We start from the raw sequence: 15,309 nt of genomic DNA, 5'->3' as shown, positions 1-15,309 counted from the left end.
AAATACAACAGCAGTTGCATATGACTATTTTTCCAAGTCTATTTTCACCATAATATGTAGGGACTTCTCTCAAAGTACAAGAGGTATGGGTTTAAATTCCCACAGGAGAGAATTGAAGCAAGGTCTCTCATTGCTGGGAAGAATGCCTTGACACAGGGACAGTAGGAGAGAGGAAGGGAGCAAGAGAGTGAAAAATCAAAATCAAAATAAAAAGAAGGCTGCTCCCAGCTGTCCTTTCAAATACAGCAGCTGTGTTCAAACATACAGCTGAAGTGTCCAAATGCTGGAGTGCCTTCTCAGTGGTGAATCTCTTTTCACAGATCTACCTAAAAGCAACAATAAGACCAAAACTATGTTCTGTGAATAAAGTTTGATTCCAAACACACTGTTGCCTTCAGAATACCTTTATAGCTTCTTGACTGGCATGCTGGCTATTTTGAACCACATTTTCACTCTCCTAGCCAGGGTGTTTACTTGTATTTTGGATTCTGCTTCTGTCCCATTCTGGACTTGACCATTTCACAAAAGTACCTGGGTACAGTGGCTAGGTCAGATGACATTGGCTGTCACCAAGTTAACTAAATTTTACCAGATTTTACAGAAATACACATAAAAAAGGCTTGCAGCCCTAAAAAGTTAGTGCAATTCTATAAAAATCAGCACAGAATTAGTATTGCAAAAGTGACTTATTGAAGCCTAGGTGTGATGAAAGAAGATATGAAGTCTGAAGCAAACATCAAGACAGCAGGCAGTTTATGCTCTTTATTTTAAAGCAAATGGATGACCACTATATAAGAAATACAGCAAAATAAACAGTTTCAGTCAGATGCAGAAAAGTGCTTCAAACAACAGACTGGCTTGGTGTCGGTATACCATCATAATCATCTGAGTAGTGCTGATACTGGTCAGTAAGAAGAGGCTGATGCAACTCATCCTTATGTTTCTTGACACGTATGATACACGCGGCAGCAGCAAAGATAATTGCAACTAGAACCAGTGCAGTCACTATTGCAATAGTTATCATCTCTGTGACACGAAGAGCCCGACCTATAGGAAGGAAAAAGAAAGTTATTAAAAGTAAATGTGAATTATATGTATAAGCATCAGACCAAGCAGACCAAAGTTCTCTATTTGTCATTATTTAATGAGTTGTGAAATAGAACTAGTTCAAATTTTGGTTGATAATATTTTTTTCCAAAATGTGAGAAAATTTCAGTCTCTCTTGTTAGAGTTTAAAAACAGTCCTGGATATTTCTTGTGACATCTGGTTTATGAGGGATTTGCATTCTCTGTAGTGATTTAATGGAGGCATAAGTTATAGGAATAAGGACCTTCTGCAAGATTTAGATCCAAATGAGAACTTCTCCAAAAACTGGATAGTGGGAGCTTCATTTAGGAACAATCTGTAATCAGTAGCTATTTGTCTATACTAAATCCTAAACATAACTGATTTGTAAAGAAAGGAAAATAAATAGACCTTTACAAAGGCATCAAGTATTATTTGTGAAATTTGAAGCAACTTTGTTAATTTGATCCATAAACTTCAAGGGAGAAAGACGTGATGAGAAAAAAAGGAGCATGGGTTGGACATCTCACCTGGCCACTCAACTTCATAGCTGTATCCCAGGTTTTCCAGTGCAGTGACAAACATTTCATTGTTGGTAACTGGAGGCCAGAAAGGCACCATGTTGTACTGTCGGTTATGTCCAATAGGAGCATTCTCCAGTGGATAAGTTGAGATATCTAAAATGAAAGTCAAATCACATTTCGGTAAATAAAATCAAAATAATTTGCCCTACTCTCTGTTTTGTTTTGTTTGGTTGTTTTTTGGGTTTGTTTGTTTTTTTTTTTTTTCCGGAAAGTGAGCCAGGGTTTTGAGTACCTCTTTTTGCTTTTTTTTTCTTTTGTTCCTAACTGAAGTTAATGCAGAAGGATTGGTTTTCCAGTGTGACAGATCCAGAATGAAAGGCTCTGCTTTGTCCAAAAGCAAGATCACTAATGATAACCCTGTATTTTAACAGAAACCACCAGTAAATTGTAAAACTTTGTGCCTGTGTTGGGCTTTTCTTCTTGCACGGAAAAGGAGAAATATGTATGTATTGGAAAACCTTTTTGCTACAGTCTGGCTTTGATTGTAATAGTAATGAAGAGCTCTTTCATGCAGTTCAGGAGAGCAGCTGATATGAACTCTACTGGAAAATTTTTTGCAGTGTTATGGTAAAATTGCTCTCTGACATGGGAAAAATATGTGAAGCAGGTCGTAGGAGCTGTACAAAGAAATCTCAGTTGTGCAACAGAATCTGTCTTCTGTAGAAGGAAGAGGGGCTGGGTTGTCCTAAAAGGAATACAGCTGCTTCGTGCAAACTAATGCATAGACATTACACAGAATTCTCTCCCCAGTTCACTGATGCTAATCTCCCTTTTTTATTTTTGTTTTTTTTTTTCTTTGGAGCTCCTTCCTTCTGTGACCATGAGATTGTGAAGTTCATTATCATGCAAGCAGAAAGTGGGGCAATAAATAAAATCACAACCCTGGATTTCAGAAAAGCTAAATTTGGACCTTCTTGGAAGAATCCCATGGGAACGGTTCCTGGAGGGAAGAAAGGTCCAAGAGAGCTAGTTCAAAGACCACTTCCTCCAGCCAGAGGCTCCAGAACAGTGCATACCCATGTGAAAGAAATCAAAGGGGAGACCCATATGGATGAACAAGGAACTCCTGTCAAAACTCGCATACGAGCAGGAGATATACAGGAGGTGAAAGCAGGGACAGGCGCTTGGGATTAATATAGCAATGTTATCATAATATGCAGATCATCTTTGAAAGGGCATGGCAATCAGCAGAGATGCCTGAGGACTGGAAGAAAGCAAATGTCAGCCCAGTCATCAACAAGGGCAAGAAAGAGGACTCTGGGAACTACATGCCAGTCAGCCTCTCCTCAGTTCCTGGAAGGGTGATGGAACTGCTCATCCTGAAGGCCATCTCTAAGCACATGGATGATAGGGAGGTGATCAAGAGTGGTCAGCATGGAAATCATGCTTAACCAACCTGCTTGCCTTCTAATATGGGACAACTGGCTGGATTTATGAGGGGAAGAGCTGTGAATGTTGTCAACCTGGACTTCAGGCAGGCTTTTTACACTGTCTTCCATGACATCCTCATAGGTAAGCTGGATGAGGTGATTGCAGACTGGCTGATGGTGAGGTGGATTGCAAACTGGATGCATGGCTGGTCTCAGAGAGTTGTGGTCATTGGTACAGAGTCTAGTTTGAGATCTGTAACTAGTGGTGTCCCCGAAGGATCAATAATGGGTCAAGTATTCTTTAACTTATTCATCAGTGACTTCGATAAAGTGCCTCCTGAGCAAGACTGTTGATGATACAAAACTAGGAGTAGTTGCTGATAGCCCAAAATGCTGTGCTGTCATTCAGAAGGGTCTGGGGAAGCTGGAGAGATGAGCAGAGAGGAGACTTTTGAAATTGGAGAAAAGTGCAGGGTCCTGCACCTGAAGAGGAGAAACCCCATGCAACAGTACAGGCTGGAGCTGACCTACTGGAAAGTAGCTCTGTGGAGATGGACCTAGTGGGCAACAAGTTGTCCATGAGCCAGCCAGTTATTGTAGCTAAGAAGGCCAATGGTATCCTGGGCTGCATCAGGAAGAGCGTTGCCAGCAGCTCAAGGGAGGCAATCCTCCCTCTCTACTCAGCTCTGGTGAGACCTCACCTGAAGTACTGGGTCCAGCTCTGGGCTCCCCAGGACAAGAGAGACATGGAGTTCCTGGAGCAAGTCCAGAGAAAGGCTAACAGAATGATTAAGGGTCTGGAGCATCTCTCAAATGAGGAGAGGCTGATGGAGCTGGGCCTGTTCAGCCTAGAGAAGAGAAGGCTCAGAGAAAATCAGATAAATATATATATACATATTTGAAGAGAGGGTGTCAAGAGGATGGGGCCAGAGTCATCTTGGTGGTGCCAGGCAATAGGACAAGAGGCAATGGGCGTAAACTAAACCACCAGGAGTGCCACCTGAACATGAGGAAGAGCTTCTTTACTGTGAGGGTGTCTGAGCACCGGAATAAGTTTCTCAGAGAGATTGTGGAGTCTCCTTCACTGGAGATATTCAAGAGCCATCTGGACACAATCCTGAGCAATGTGCTGTAGATGCCCCTGCCTGAGCAGGGAGGTTGGACTGGATGACCTCCAGTGGTCCCTTCCAGCATTAACCATTCTGTGATTCTGTGTGCTTTTGTGGTTCTGTCTTTCCTTCCTCCTTCCCTCTCTTTCCTCCCTTATTCCTTTTCACTCTCCTTTTTGGAGTTAAAGAAGTAAGGGCAGCAACAGTAAACATCATTTGAAAGGATATGGAAATGGTTATGGTATGCTGGTGGTAAATAACAAAAGTTGTCAAAATTAATTCTTGGGGTGTGCATGATATCTGATCTTATTCGGCAAAAACATAGGTATTTACTCCATTTTCCATTATTTACAGTGACAGAATGTCTGTGAAGTAGTTGGACCTTCCAACTACTGTTATGCTGTCTTTGCTCTATGCAGATGATATATCTGCACGTTTTGATTTCTTGAATTGTACCTGGTATTTCTGGCCAAGTGTCTTCAGAGACAGTGATTTGAAAATGTATGTCAGTGGGGTGAGGAAAGGAACTTGATTGTTATTACTAGTGTTAACTACACTAACTAGTTAAAATTCCAGTCCTCTCTCCTAATCTTAGGGGCATCTTTCTGCCCCACAAGAAACAGCTGAGCTCATGTGTCTACAAAGACTGACAGCCACCCATACCATCTCTGTCCATGACAGCATCTTACCTGCAGAATACCTTCTCAGCCACTCATCAAACACAGCATCTGTAAACGTGTGCAGGAGGACAAAAATAGGATCGTTTGGTGATAAATGTGTTTGTCCTCCTGTCCCATTCAAAAATAGATGAGCCAAGTTGTGAAGACTTCGAACTGCTGGGTCATATTTCCCTGAAGGATCACTGTACCCTGAATATGCAAACAACACAAAAAATCCCAGTGAAGACTTGCAGATCATCTGGACACGTTTCTCTCTGAAAGGCTACTATGTTGTGTTGTTTTGCTTAACATAAATTAGTAACAATTTCTCTATGTACTGGAATTTGAGAAATGTCCCTGGCATGCATAATTTTTAGATTTCAGTAGCCTTTGCAAGAGAATGCTGAGAATGTGGAGTGCAAGGCTGCCGGGTTCTAATGCAAAAGTGGCCAAAACACCATATAAAACATAGCATGAAAACAAAGGTATATATTTGGGACCTACATATCTTTCAACATAATTGAAATAGTTGCATCTAAATATTTTCTAATAAGGCAGCTGTTTTATTTCCATACATGCTTACTGTGAACACATCTCAGAAAGCTTCATAAACTTGCTTTTTTTCACTGACGATACCCTATGTAACTCTGTTGGTACCCAGCAAGTCTCAACCCTTATGTCAGATGTCAGTATCTGAAGTGTCATGAAAACGTCTCCTGTTTTCAAGCTTTGGCCAAACTTGAAAACAGGAGAAATCCCTGAAGTGTGGATGTGGCTTTGAGCAACCTGGTCTAGTGGAAGGTATCCCTGCCCATGGAAGGGGTGTTGGAACCAGATGATCTTTAATGTCCCTTCTAACACAAACCATTCTGTGAGTCTATGATTATGATTCTTAAATGGTTGGTTCAGACTCTTGTTTTTGTTCTCCAAGAAAAAGAAAATGGAGCAGATCCTCCCCATTTTAGGAGTTATGCCTCTTCAAAAGAGCCGGAGATACAAGGGTAACTGCTTTGAGCACCTGTTTGCCTCATTTAAGGATGCATCTGCATAAATCTGCAGACAAAGGCTGTCTGTTTTCAGCAATGGCAACCTATTACTAGGTTGAAAGGACCTGATCTCAGCTACATAGTACACCAATGACAGACTATTCAGGCTTTTATGCATTTAAAGAACTGACATAAGTTATGAGGTAAGTTACCCAGAGGTTATTTCCACTTAATACTAGGCTAATACTTAATTTTAAGAGCAATGTGTTTTTACTCTCCAGTAGACTGTTTCCAAACTCATACTTCCAACAAGAAAAATGGCAAGCCTACTTCCTTGATTTATTTATCATTGTTCTAGTTCCTTTTATTTGCTATGTTCTAGGTCTTTTTATTTGCTATGTTTACCTTCTACTGTGTTACGGAAACTGTCTGTTGAATTAGAATAGAAAGGAGGAGTGTCAAATACACCAACTTCCAAACACTGAGCAACATCCTCAGGCTCTGGTAGACGCTGTACCATAGGCCGTGCAACATTTCCAGCAGGATTTCTTCGGATGGGACCACCCTCAGTGCCTGGGGTGGAGAGAAGAGAGAGAAAACTACCGATGCAAAACTGTAGGCTGCAGAATGCATCCTTCTAATGGCTAAACCAGGAAGAAGAAAAAGAAAATCCCCACCTCCCCCCACCCCCCACCCCCCAATGGTGTTTGTAGTGATGAATAGGTCAGTTCCTCATGTCAGGTAAAGAATCTGAATCTTCATGGGGTCCTGCGTGCTGGATCCTTTGCACTAGGATTTAAAAAAACCCAAAACATCTGTAAGCCTCTCACTGAAATCTGTGGTTCTCTAAGTGCTCTGGGAAATTTTTCTATAGTTTTTCAATGTGATTTCTTGATGAGACTCAGAAAAAAAGTTTTAAGGATGTCCTGAGAGAGTAGCTGAGGAAAGGACTACAGCTAATTCTTTAGGTAGCTAACCAAATACTGTGGTGTTTTCCCTATTTCCCCACCCTATTTCCATGGAGATGCTGAGTTATGGCTTGCAGATGATGAATATACAATAGTCTTGCTGTGATTTTCTTAGTTGTAGCTGAAGTAAATATTTTAGGATTCAGTATTCTTCACACTGAAAATATGCTCCACATAGTTAACATGGGGATTCATTAGTTCTTCTCTTTTTAGGAGTAGAATGCCATGAAAGTGATAAATAGAGTAGTCAGAAGAAAACTCAGGCTTCATTTAAGAAATGACACTGCCAGATTTAATTATTTATGGCAGAGGAGATGAATAGATGCTATATAAAAAGGGAAGTCAAAGCATTTAGGTCTTCCTCTGCTACAAGCTCCTGATTGAATTTTGAACTGCTTGGACCCTCAGTGAAACATAGATAATAGGTATGTACTATCTCAGAAGACTGATGAAACTTGGATCTAGAATATTCAAAACCACTTTAATACCTTTTTTTTTTTCCTAAGAAAAGCCATTGCAATGTAAATTATTATAGTTATTTATGATCAAAAGGATTTTCTTTCCAAATATCTGCCAGCAGTCATACTTACTGTTACAGATGGTTCCCAAAGTTTCATAGTCTTCTACATTTTCACATATCACTCTCCACTGAGAGAAGATTGAGTTCTGGCTGATAAGAGAAACATCAAAATTGCTTCTAGCTCCCATCAAGTCATCAGAGCAGATATCACAGGTGTTTTGTCCTGTTGCAAAATTCCAGTAGGGAAGTCCAAAAGTGGGGTCCTGAAGCATGTTCTAAACCACACAAATATGACATTTAATATATGTGTGACCCAGACAGCTATAGTATTCATTGCTAAGCAGATGTTAAAAATACATCTTAGTAAGAGTCAGAGTCCTGCCTCTATGGAGGGGAGAAAATCTATGGAAAATCTATTAATTCTACTTAAAAGCTTTAGGTAGGTTTTCACTTTGATGCTTTTTTTTCAAAGAACAGGTAGTTAGACTACTGCATTGAGTTATGGGTCTCCCTCATTAATAGGACAGTAATTCTCCCATGAAACTATATTGTGAGTAGTGAGAAACATCAGTTAATACTGATACCCCATTTCCCAACATATTGAAAGGCCTGTTTGTAGCACACAGAATATCTAAGACAACTGTGGAAAAAAAAAGAGAAAATGGAAAAATAAGGAAAAAGGGCTACTAGCCCTTCAAACTGTCATTGTTTGTTTCTAGTATGGGTTGGAGTTAAACAGTTCTGGAGTCCGGGCTGTGTTCTGTGTCCTGGCTCGCAGTATTTGTATACCAAGATGTGTTGGTCAGCCAGAGTAGCTTTACTAATGATCACATTTACCAGTATAAATAGGAAAATATATTAAATCACAGAGATCTAGAACTCCTTGGGACTTGCACATAACGAAATGCCACTAATGTCAAATCTGAGTTTTTGAAGGAAGTTTGTGATTCAGCCTGAGGCAGAGCCATTGAAGCTATCACTTGAAGACTGTTTAAATCTGACCTTGAACACTTAATACGCTCTTCTTAAGAAGGATGATGGTTCATAAAATACTGTTTTCCTTTTATAGATAGGTCCGCACAAGGAAAAGAAAACAAGAGAATCACTGGTTTGTGGAATAGAGTATAACAAAACACTGATTTTTCTAACCAGTTACACTAATTATACAAATAAAATGTGATTCTGAATCCCCAAGACATCTCTGTAGTACTTTTCTTTAGAAATTCTGCTGCTTTGATTAGCCTAACTTAGTCAAAAGCAGGGCCTTGATATTAAAAATAACACTGGCAATAACAATTCTAGGTCCAATAAAATGCCTTCTACGGATATTTCTAGAATTTGTATCTATTTTTACAGGAGATTTTAATGTAACTTTTACATTTTTCATTACTCTGAAATACTTTTAGCATCTCTATAACGACAGTCTAAAACCTAAATGCACAGTTTAGTATACCAAAAGAGTTAGAGAAATTGAAGCAGAATTATTTCAATGCATAGAAAGAACTGCTATAATTTTGGCCTGTTGGAATGTGAGAAGTTCTTTAACTGTACAAAACATAGCATGAACACTGCTAATGGTTTAACATTAACATGAAATTTACCTGTATGTCTCTTTCAAGCTGCAGTAAATGGTATCTATGCCACGTGACAAAAGCTGGTCCCTCATGAGAGAAATCAACTCCTCCAAAACTCTGCTGCCCTACACCAAGGAAAGTCTTCCTGACAGAATAATAATGAGACCACACAAAGTAGTTATAAATGGAGATATTCTCAAACTGTGGTGTGTTGCCGTCTGGTCCAAATATTTCCTCACGTCTTCGTGTGGCAATTACAATGTCAGGATGGACTGTCACCTTAGCTTGGTGTAAAGCATTCACAAAACGCCTCCTTTCTTCTGCACTCAGATCCAAAAGATTCCTCCTGACTGTAAGGATATAGAAGAAGCAAGTTACAGAAGTAACAAACATTTAAGTCTGATCTCACAGGACTAATTACTTTCGCTTCTAATAATTCCATGTAAGTCCCCTTTTGTTCAAGCTTTCATCCATTTTTATTAAAGCAATTCAGAGTACTGAACATAAATAGAAAATGTTATTTATAATCAGAAAGGATGAACAAAATAAACCCCCAAAACTTGAGGGGTTAGTGCTTTCAGAAGCTTTGTTACAGATTAGTTTTCCATCCTGTGAGAGAAATAACAGACATTTTGTCATGCAAAACCTTTTAGAACTTCATCTAATATAGTGAATGTTTCCTGTGGTAATACTTTGCAAGAAAATAATACTATATGGCAATTTATAATACTCAGAAGCTCTGCTACATGAGAGTTTGGCGCAGTATGTTGTTTATGCTTAAAACTTTGCAGGAAAAATGGCAGATTCATCAGTGAATTGTAAGTGGTAAATTTCACACAGTGCAACATCTGTCTTTAGTGTCATTACCTGACATTATAAACAATAGCCATATATTAGACCTTATTAGCAGTATATCTCAAAACCATTTAAAAATATCATTGTCTGGACATAAACAGTGAAACAAGGAAGAAAATTGACTTGTTGAAATACCAGTATATCATCAAGAGGAACAGAATTCACATCACTTTGCTTCCAATCTAGCACTCTTTCACCTGGACTGAGGAGATTTTGGACTAAGTTTAGACTAAGACACAGGTAGAACTCACACCTATTCTTCATCATACACTCATTTTCATTCAAAAAAATACTGTAATATCTGTAGTTGTCCTAATGAATGATAGACTGTGTTGATACAAGAAGCAACAAGTTTTCAGCATGAATCAATATGAAGAATAAAACTGAATTGCATTTCCCTATATGAAGTTAATTCAGTGGGGGATATTTTGACTTCACTAGAGTTTATAGAATTACTTTTATGAAACATGAATCTCACCAAGGGACTCTGTATCCTGACACATGTTTTTCTGTTTTCTAGAACTACTGAGCTGATAGGTAGCTCTGGTCATTGAAGGGTTTTTGTGGCTGATTTTAAGCACAGCACTAAAAATATTCATCTAATTTTGGTTTACGTAGGCAACTTAACTTTTTCATTTTTCAAAATATGTGCCTGAACCACAGTAAAAGAAATTGACTATTATTAAAGTTAAGCATGAATTTAGAAGATACAATGGCACCAGATTACAATTTACAGCTATTTTATGTGGATATGCCAACAGTAATCCAACAATTATTTCTGAAGTCTGAGTAGCTGGGTCCAGTTCCATGGATGAGAAAAAGAAGTGACTTCTATGTGGAAACTCAAAGCATAATAAGAAGCTAATTTCCCCTGTTTAGGACTTCCATGGTTTAAGCCCAGCCATTAACTCAGAATCATGCAGCCACTAGCTCACTTCCACCCTGCCGTCTTTCCCCCTGCACCTGGAGGGGTGGGGAGGAGAATCAAAAGAATGCAGCTCCCATGGGTTGAGACAAGAACAGTCCAGTAAATAAGGTATAACACAAAACTACTCCTGCTACCACCAGTAGTAATAATGATAAGGGGAATAACAAGGGGAGAGAATATAAAACTAAAAGGGAAAAAGGAAAAGAAAACAATAAATACAAGTGATGTACAATACAATTGCTCAGCACCTGCTGACCGATACCCAGCCCAACCCAAGCACTGGGTCCTTCTGGGTGACTCTGCCCATTTTATATACTGGGCATGATGTGCTGTGGTATGGAATATCCCTTTGGCTAGTTTGGGTCATGTGACCTGTCTCTACTTCCTCCTGGCTTCTTGTGCCCTTCCTCACTGTCAGAGCATGAGAGACTGAAAAGTCATTAATTGGAGTAAGCATTACTTAGCAACAACTGAAACCACCAGTGTGTTATCAGCACTGTTCCCAAACTAAAGTCAAAAACACAGCACTTACACCAGCTCCTAAGAAGGAGAAAAAGCTGAACCCAGGACATTCATGTTGTCATGCATGGTAAATCTGATTTTTTTTTTTCATTTGACTGAGTAGGAAAGGATTTAATAAGTAAGAAAGTAAAAAGTGCTCTTGTATGCCCTAGAAAATCAGCTAACACTGCTTTTTGCCTACTTCCAGATTTACTTTGCTAAGTTTGTGTATATTAACATTTATTTCTTGGTTATTTTTCTGAATTAACAGCATTGTTAACGAGAATGGAGCAGCACATCAGAGGGTGCAACCTGGCTTAGCAAATCCAGTTCATGAGTCATACTTTTCTAGTTTGCTTCTTGGAGCTCAAAGGATGACTAAAATCCTCAGGTCTTTGCCACAGCCCTCAATAAGTTGTTTTTAAGGAATCTTATTGTTAAGGTTTTGAATAGATAAGCAGTCCTTTGTTAATCCTTGCTTGAACAAGCACTCACATTCATGGAGTTTTTCTTATCTTCTGAAAATAGTGGTGGTGCTTATTTCGGTTTCGGCAAGAGACACTGTACATTTGTGTGAGGTGTTTGTTGTTTCTCATGTCAACAGGACCTATCACTCATCTGGGGGATTATGGAATTTACAGCATTTCAGTAACACCTTTAAACTTTCACTAACAAAGACTGAAATCTTGTCCATTCAGACAATTTTGACTTGAGAATGACAACCTGTCCCCAAGCCTGCTTGTCTTTTCCAATTTGCCAAAAATATTCAGTAATTTCCAGTCCCACAGGAATTTCATAACCATTAAAAAGATTTAGATGTCTGTAGACTGACATTCTGGACTAAACAACTGAAGAACTCTTGGAAATGGCCACCAGCACCTGTGCTGATTAATCTGAACAGCTGTTAGGAGCTAAGTTTTTAATGACATGGACAGAAGCATTTAAGTAAAAATTTACAAGGCCAAGCACGTTGTTTAGAAATGTTTAAAGGGATTTTGAATCAAAAGAATTAAAGTAGTCACAAGGTATTAATCATGATATCTAGATAGGTATTATTCCCAGACATACTCACAAACACACATACACACATCTACATACACACAATATGCATTTTTTTACTCTTGAATAATTCCAAAGGCTACAGTTTTTTCAACTTAAGTGTCCAGTTCTTTAATGGACTTGGTCCTAGTCCTGCACTGCAGTACAGGTTTTGTGTCTTCCTTCTATCAGGCAGTAAATGCAGGCTTCAACAATTCAGCTAGGAGCTGCCTAAATGACCCCTATGGCAATGTACATTTTCTGAATAAATTTAAGGGGCAATTTTTTTAATTATTATTTTAAAGAAAAGAAATACATCGTGTGCATTTAGAAGCAAGCGCTGCCAATAGGCAATTTTCATGTCATATTTCTGATGCTCTTACCTATATTGATTCGCTGGGTACAGGTGGGCCCCGTCCAGCCAGGGCGACACGACCCACAGTTGTAACCAGAGAAGTTGCCATTGCACTGGCAGGTTTGGTTGAAGAAGCGTATTGGCCATTGCTCACGGTCATCTCTCCCATCATGGATGTACTGTGGGCCATGGGGTCTTGAGTCTACAGTCACCTGGACGCACCGGCCCCGGCCCGTAGACACGCCACACCGGTCAGTACCTGGCCCAAACACAGGGAAATAGTCTGGGCAACACATGCCGCTCTGCAGGGACTCAACTGTGGCACACTGGCGAGGGAACTGAGCTCCAGCTTGGCCGAGCAGGCTAAGCAGTGGTGGCAGGGAGAGGAGCAGCAGCCCAGGGAGCTGCATGGTAGCAGGTCCAGCAACGCTGGCTCCTCCTGCGAGCTGTCCGGCAGTGCACGGTGCCGTCCCCGGTCCTGCGATGGGATACCCAGCTCGCCCTACAGAGAGAGAGAAAGGACGGGGGGGGGGAAGAAGTGTGTCGGGGGGGAGTTGGGGAGAGAGAGAATGAGTAGAGAGAGAAGAATAAAAACGAGTGATACAAACCTCCAGCCTGCCCCTTCCACCCCCCGAAATGCCTTGAAACCCTGCACTTCAACACTCTAACTGGAAAAGTGAACAAATCTGGCTGCAGACACTAATATTCTTCTCTCACTATCTGCACAAAAGAAAGTAATCATCTAGAGCTCACTGACTTCTAAGTGCTTCCTAAATGTTCATTCACTTTGTATATATACCAGCCAGATTTAATTCATTACCACAAAAAGCTAAAACTTGTCTAAGGCACCAGCTTTTTGAACCTTTTCTTTCAAACCCTTCCCCACCCCCCTGCCTTCCTTTTCTGTGTTTAACTGTTGTATCTTGTTCCCTACTCAGCAGTTCCCCTCTGTGTTCCCGTGTTGCTCTCTAATAGCAGTTCCACCCACAAAGTGAAGCTACAACACTTCATGTATTGTACCTGTTCTCTCTTTCTGGTGTCTCTCCTCTGCTGAGATTCTGTTCTATCTACAGCTCTGTCTGACCCCAATAAACACTGCTAATTTCTCTCCTGGTTCAGTCTGTTTACTAATCCTTCTACCAACACTGTATGGCTTGGCCTCACCCTCCTTCTTCTATTAATCCCCTTTCTACTTCAGTGCATTTCTCTGGACTTTAAGTACTTGAATAGCACATGATTTCTTTCATGCTTATCTCCTTGTGATTTTACAAGTTTTGCAAAGGTCAGAGACAAATACTTGAATTCAAAACAGAACAACTGTGTTGTGTGGTTTTGGGGTTCTTTTTTTTTGTGTGTGGGGTTTTTTTTTATATATAATTACGTGTGAAGAAAGACTTGCTTGAAAATAGACAAAGAACACTGGGGAAGTTCACATTTAACAGACATTTAAAAAACCTCCTAAAAATCTTCAAATATCTTTTTTAAGATCAGACCAAATTAAGTGACAAAGTTAAGTTATTTAGAAAATTAAACACTCAAATCTTAATTTCAGATTAACTATTTATTTTGATAATCAAATAAAAAGACAGTGATCATATTGGAGTATCCTAAAATGCTAAATTCTGAGCAGGTGCTATGAAGGGGAATCAAAAAAGAAAAGTGAGAAAAATAACCCCTGAAATGAACAAAATTTTCTAATCCTTGCAAGGACTATTCCAGCTGAGCAGAACTACCCTTATTCATTCTTACCCTCTTTCTGATCTGTTAGTAAGGATGGCTTTCAGTGGGGTGAGGACATTTGGTCATGCAGCATCTTACCTGAAACCAGAGGACATTAATATTAACAAGTTTTCTGGGAAATGGTTCAACCACAGTGTAACTGACATGGAGCAGAATATGGGTTACCTATTCCTTCTGCTTCTTTATGTGCAAGTCAAAATGTGAGAGTGCACCCAATTCTGACAGGCCACAGAAATAGTTTTTTTGTGTGTTTCTTCTTGCCAGCCTGTCATGGAGCACAGCCCAATCTTTCCATCTGTGGCTTATGTAACCAAACATGCAATAGCTTGCTTTAGTGTAGGACCAAGGCTTTTAGTACGCTTCTATAATATATAGATATAGGTACATATAATATGCTACTTCTATATATATTATATATATATACAGGAATAATTTATGATCATTAAATAAAACTCTTTCTAGCTTTCATTTTATTCACATTTGATCCTATTTTCTCTCCTTTCCTAGCTTATTCTGTATCCTTCATCTTTCCAAGCTTAAACCTTTTCTCTTTGAACATGTCTACTGGGACACAAGGCACAAATACAGTGTTACCACATCAGAAGATAAAACAGAGCTAATAAAAAAACTCTTGAGATTTTATCTGAAAGTAACTCCCAGATCAAAGAAGAAGCATCCAGGTTTTAGCTATGAATATTTATCAAAACCAGCAAATTGATAATAAGCTCAGAAGAGATAAATCCTGCTCCTTAGACAAACGCCCAGTAAAAAAGAGCAGACATACTGACTGGAGTTGCTTGGCATTATAAAACTTCCCCTTATAATGGTGGACATGATGTAGGCTTTTTGTAAGCCTCCTGTGTAGGCAACAATTACGAATTTTGTTCAGCAAACTACAAGAGTTGCACAGCTGACCATAATCTCCCTTCTTTGCACCCAGATGTTCCCTTGGGTTTCCTGCTGGAAATCTTGCTGAACAGTTTGGAAGTATGCAATCCCTTTTATAGTCTTTATTTTTCTATTCTTGCTCCCCTACTGTGTCTGGAAAAATTTGAC

At 39.5% G+C, this 15,309-nt stretch overlaps 1 protein-coding gene across 1 annotated transcript; it reads right to left on the bottom strand.

The window, feature by feature from the left end:
- Positions 1–636: 636 nt before the first annotated feature.
- Positions 637–13,008, bottom strand: TYRP1 (tyrosinase related protein 1). The gene is made up of 7 exons (XM_057406236.1): positions 12,542–13,008; positions 8,864–9,186; positions 7,333–7,537; positions 6,180–6,347; positions 4,819–4,998; positions 1,597–1,743; positions 637–1,047 (listed from the first exon to the last, which is right to left on the bottom strand). The coding sequence occupies exons 1-7, from the start codon at positions 12,921–12,923 to the stop codon at positions 842–844; spliced, it is 1,611 nt and encodes a 536-aa protein (XP_057262219.1). The 5' UTR covers positions 12,924–13,008; the 3' UTR covers positions 637–841.
- Between the last annotated feature and the right edge of the window lie 2,301 nt (positions 13,009–15,309).

Source organism: Pezoporus wallicus, unplaced genomic scaffold (assembly GCF_028554395.1).
Source record: "Pezoporus wallicus isolate ANWC-B61680 ecotype Strahan unplaced genomic scaffold, APGP_CSIRO_Pwel_v1 contig_2132, whole genome shotgun sequence".
Classification (NCBI taxonomy): Eukaryota; Metazoa; Chordata; class Aves; order Psittaciformes; family Psittacidae; genus Pezoporus; species Pezoporus wallicus.
Note: the sequence above shows the minus strand (reverse complement) of the source record. Positions and strands in the feature narration are given on the sequence as shown.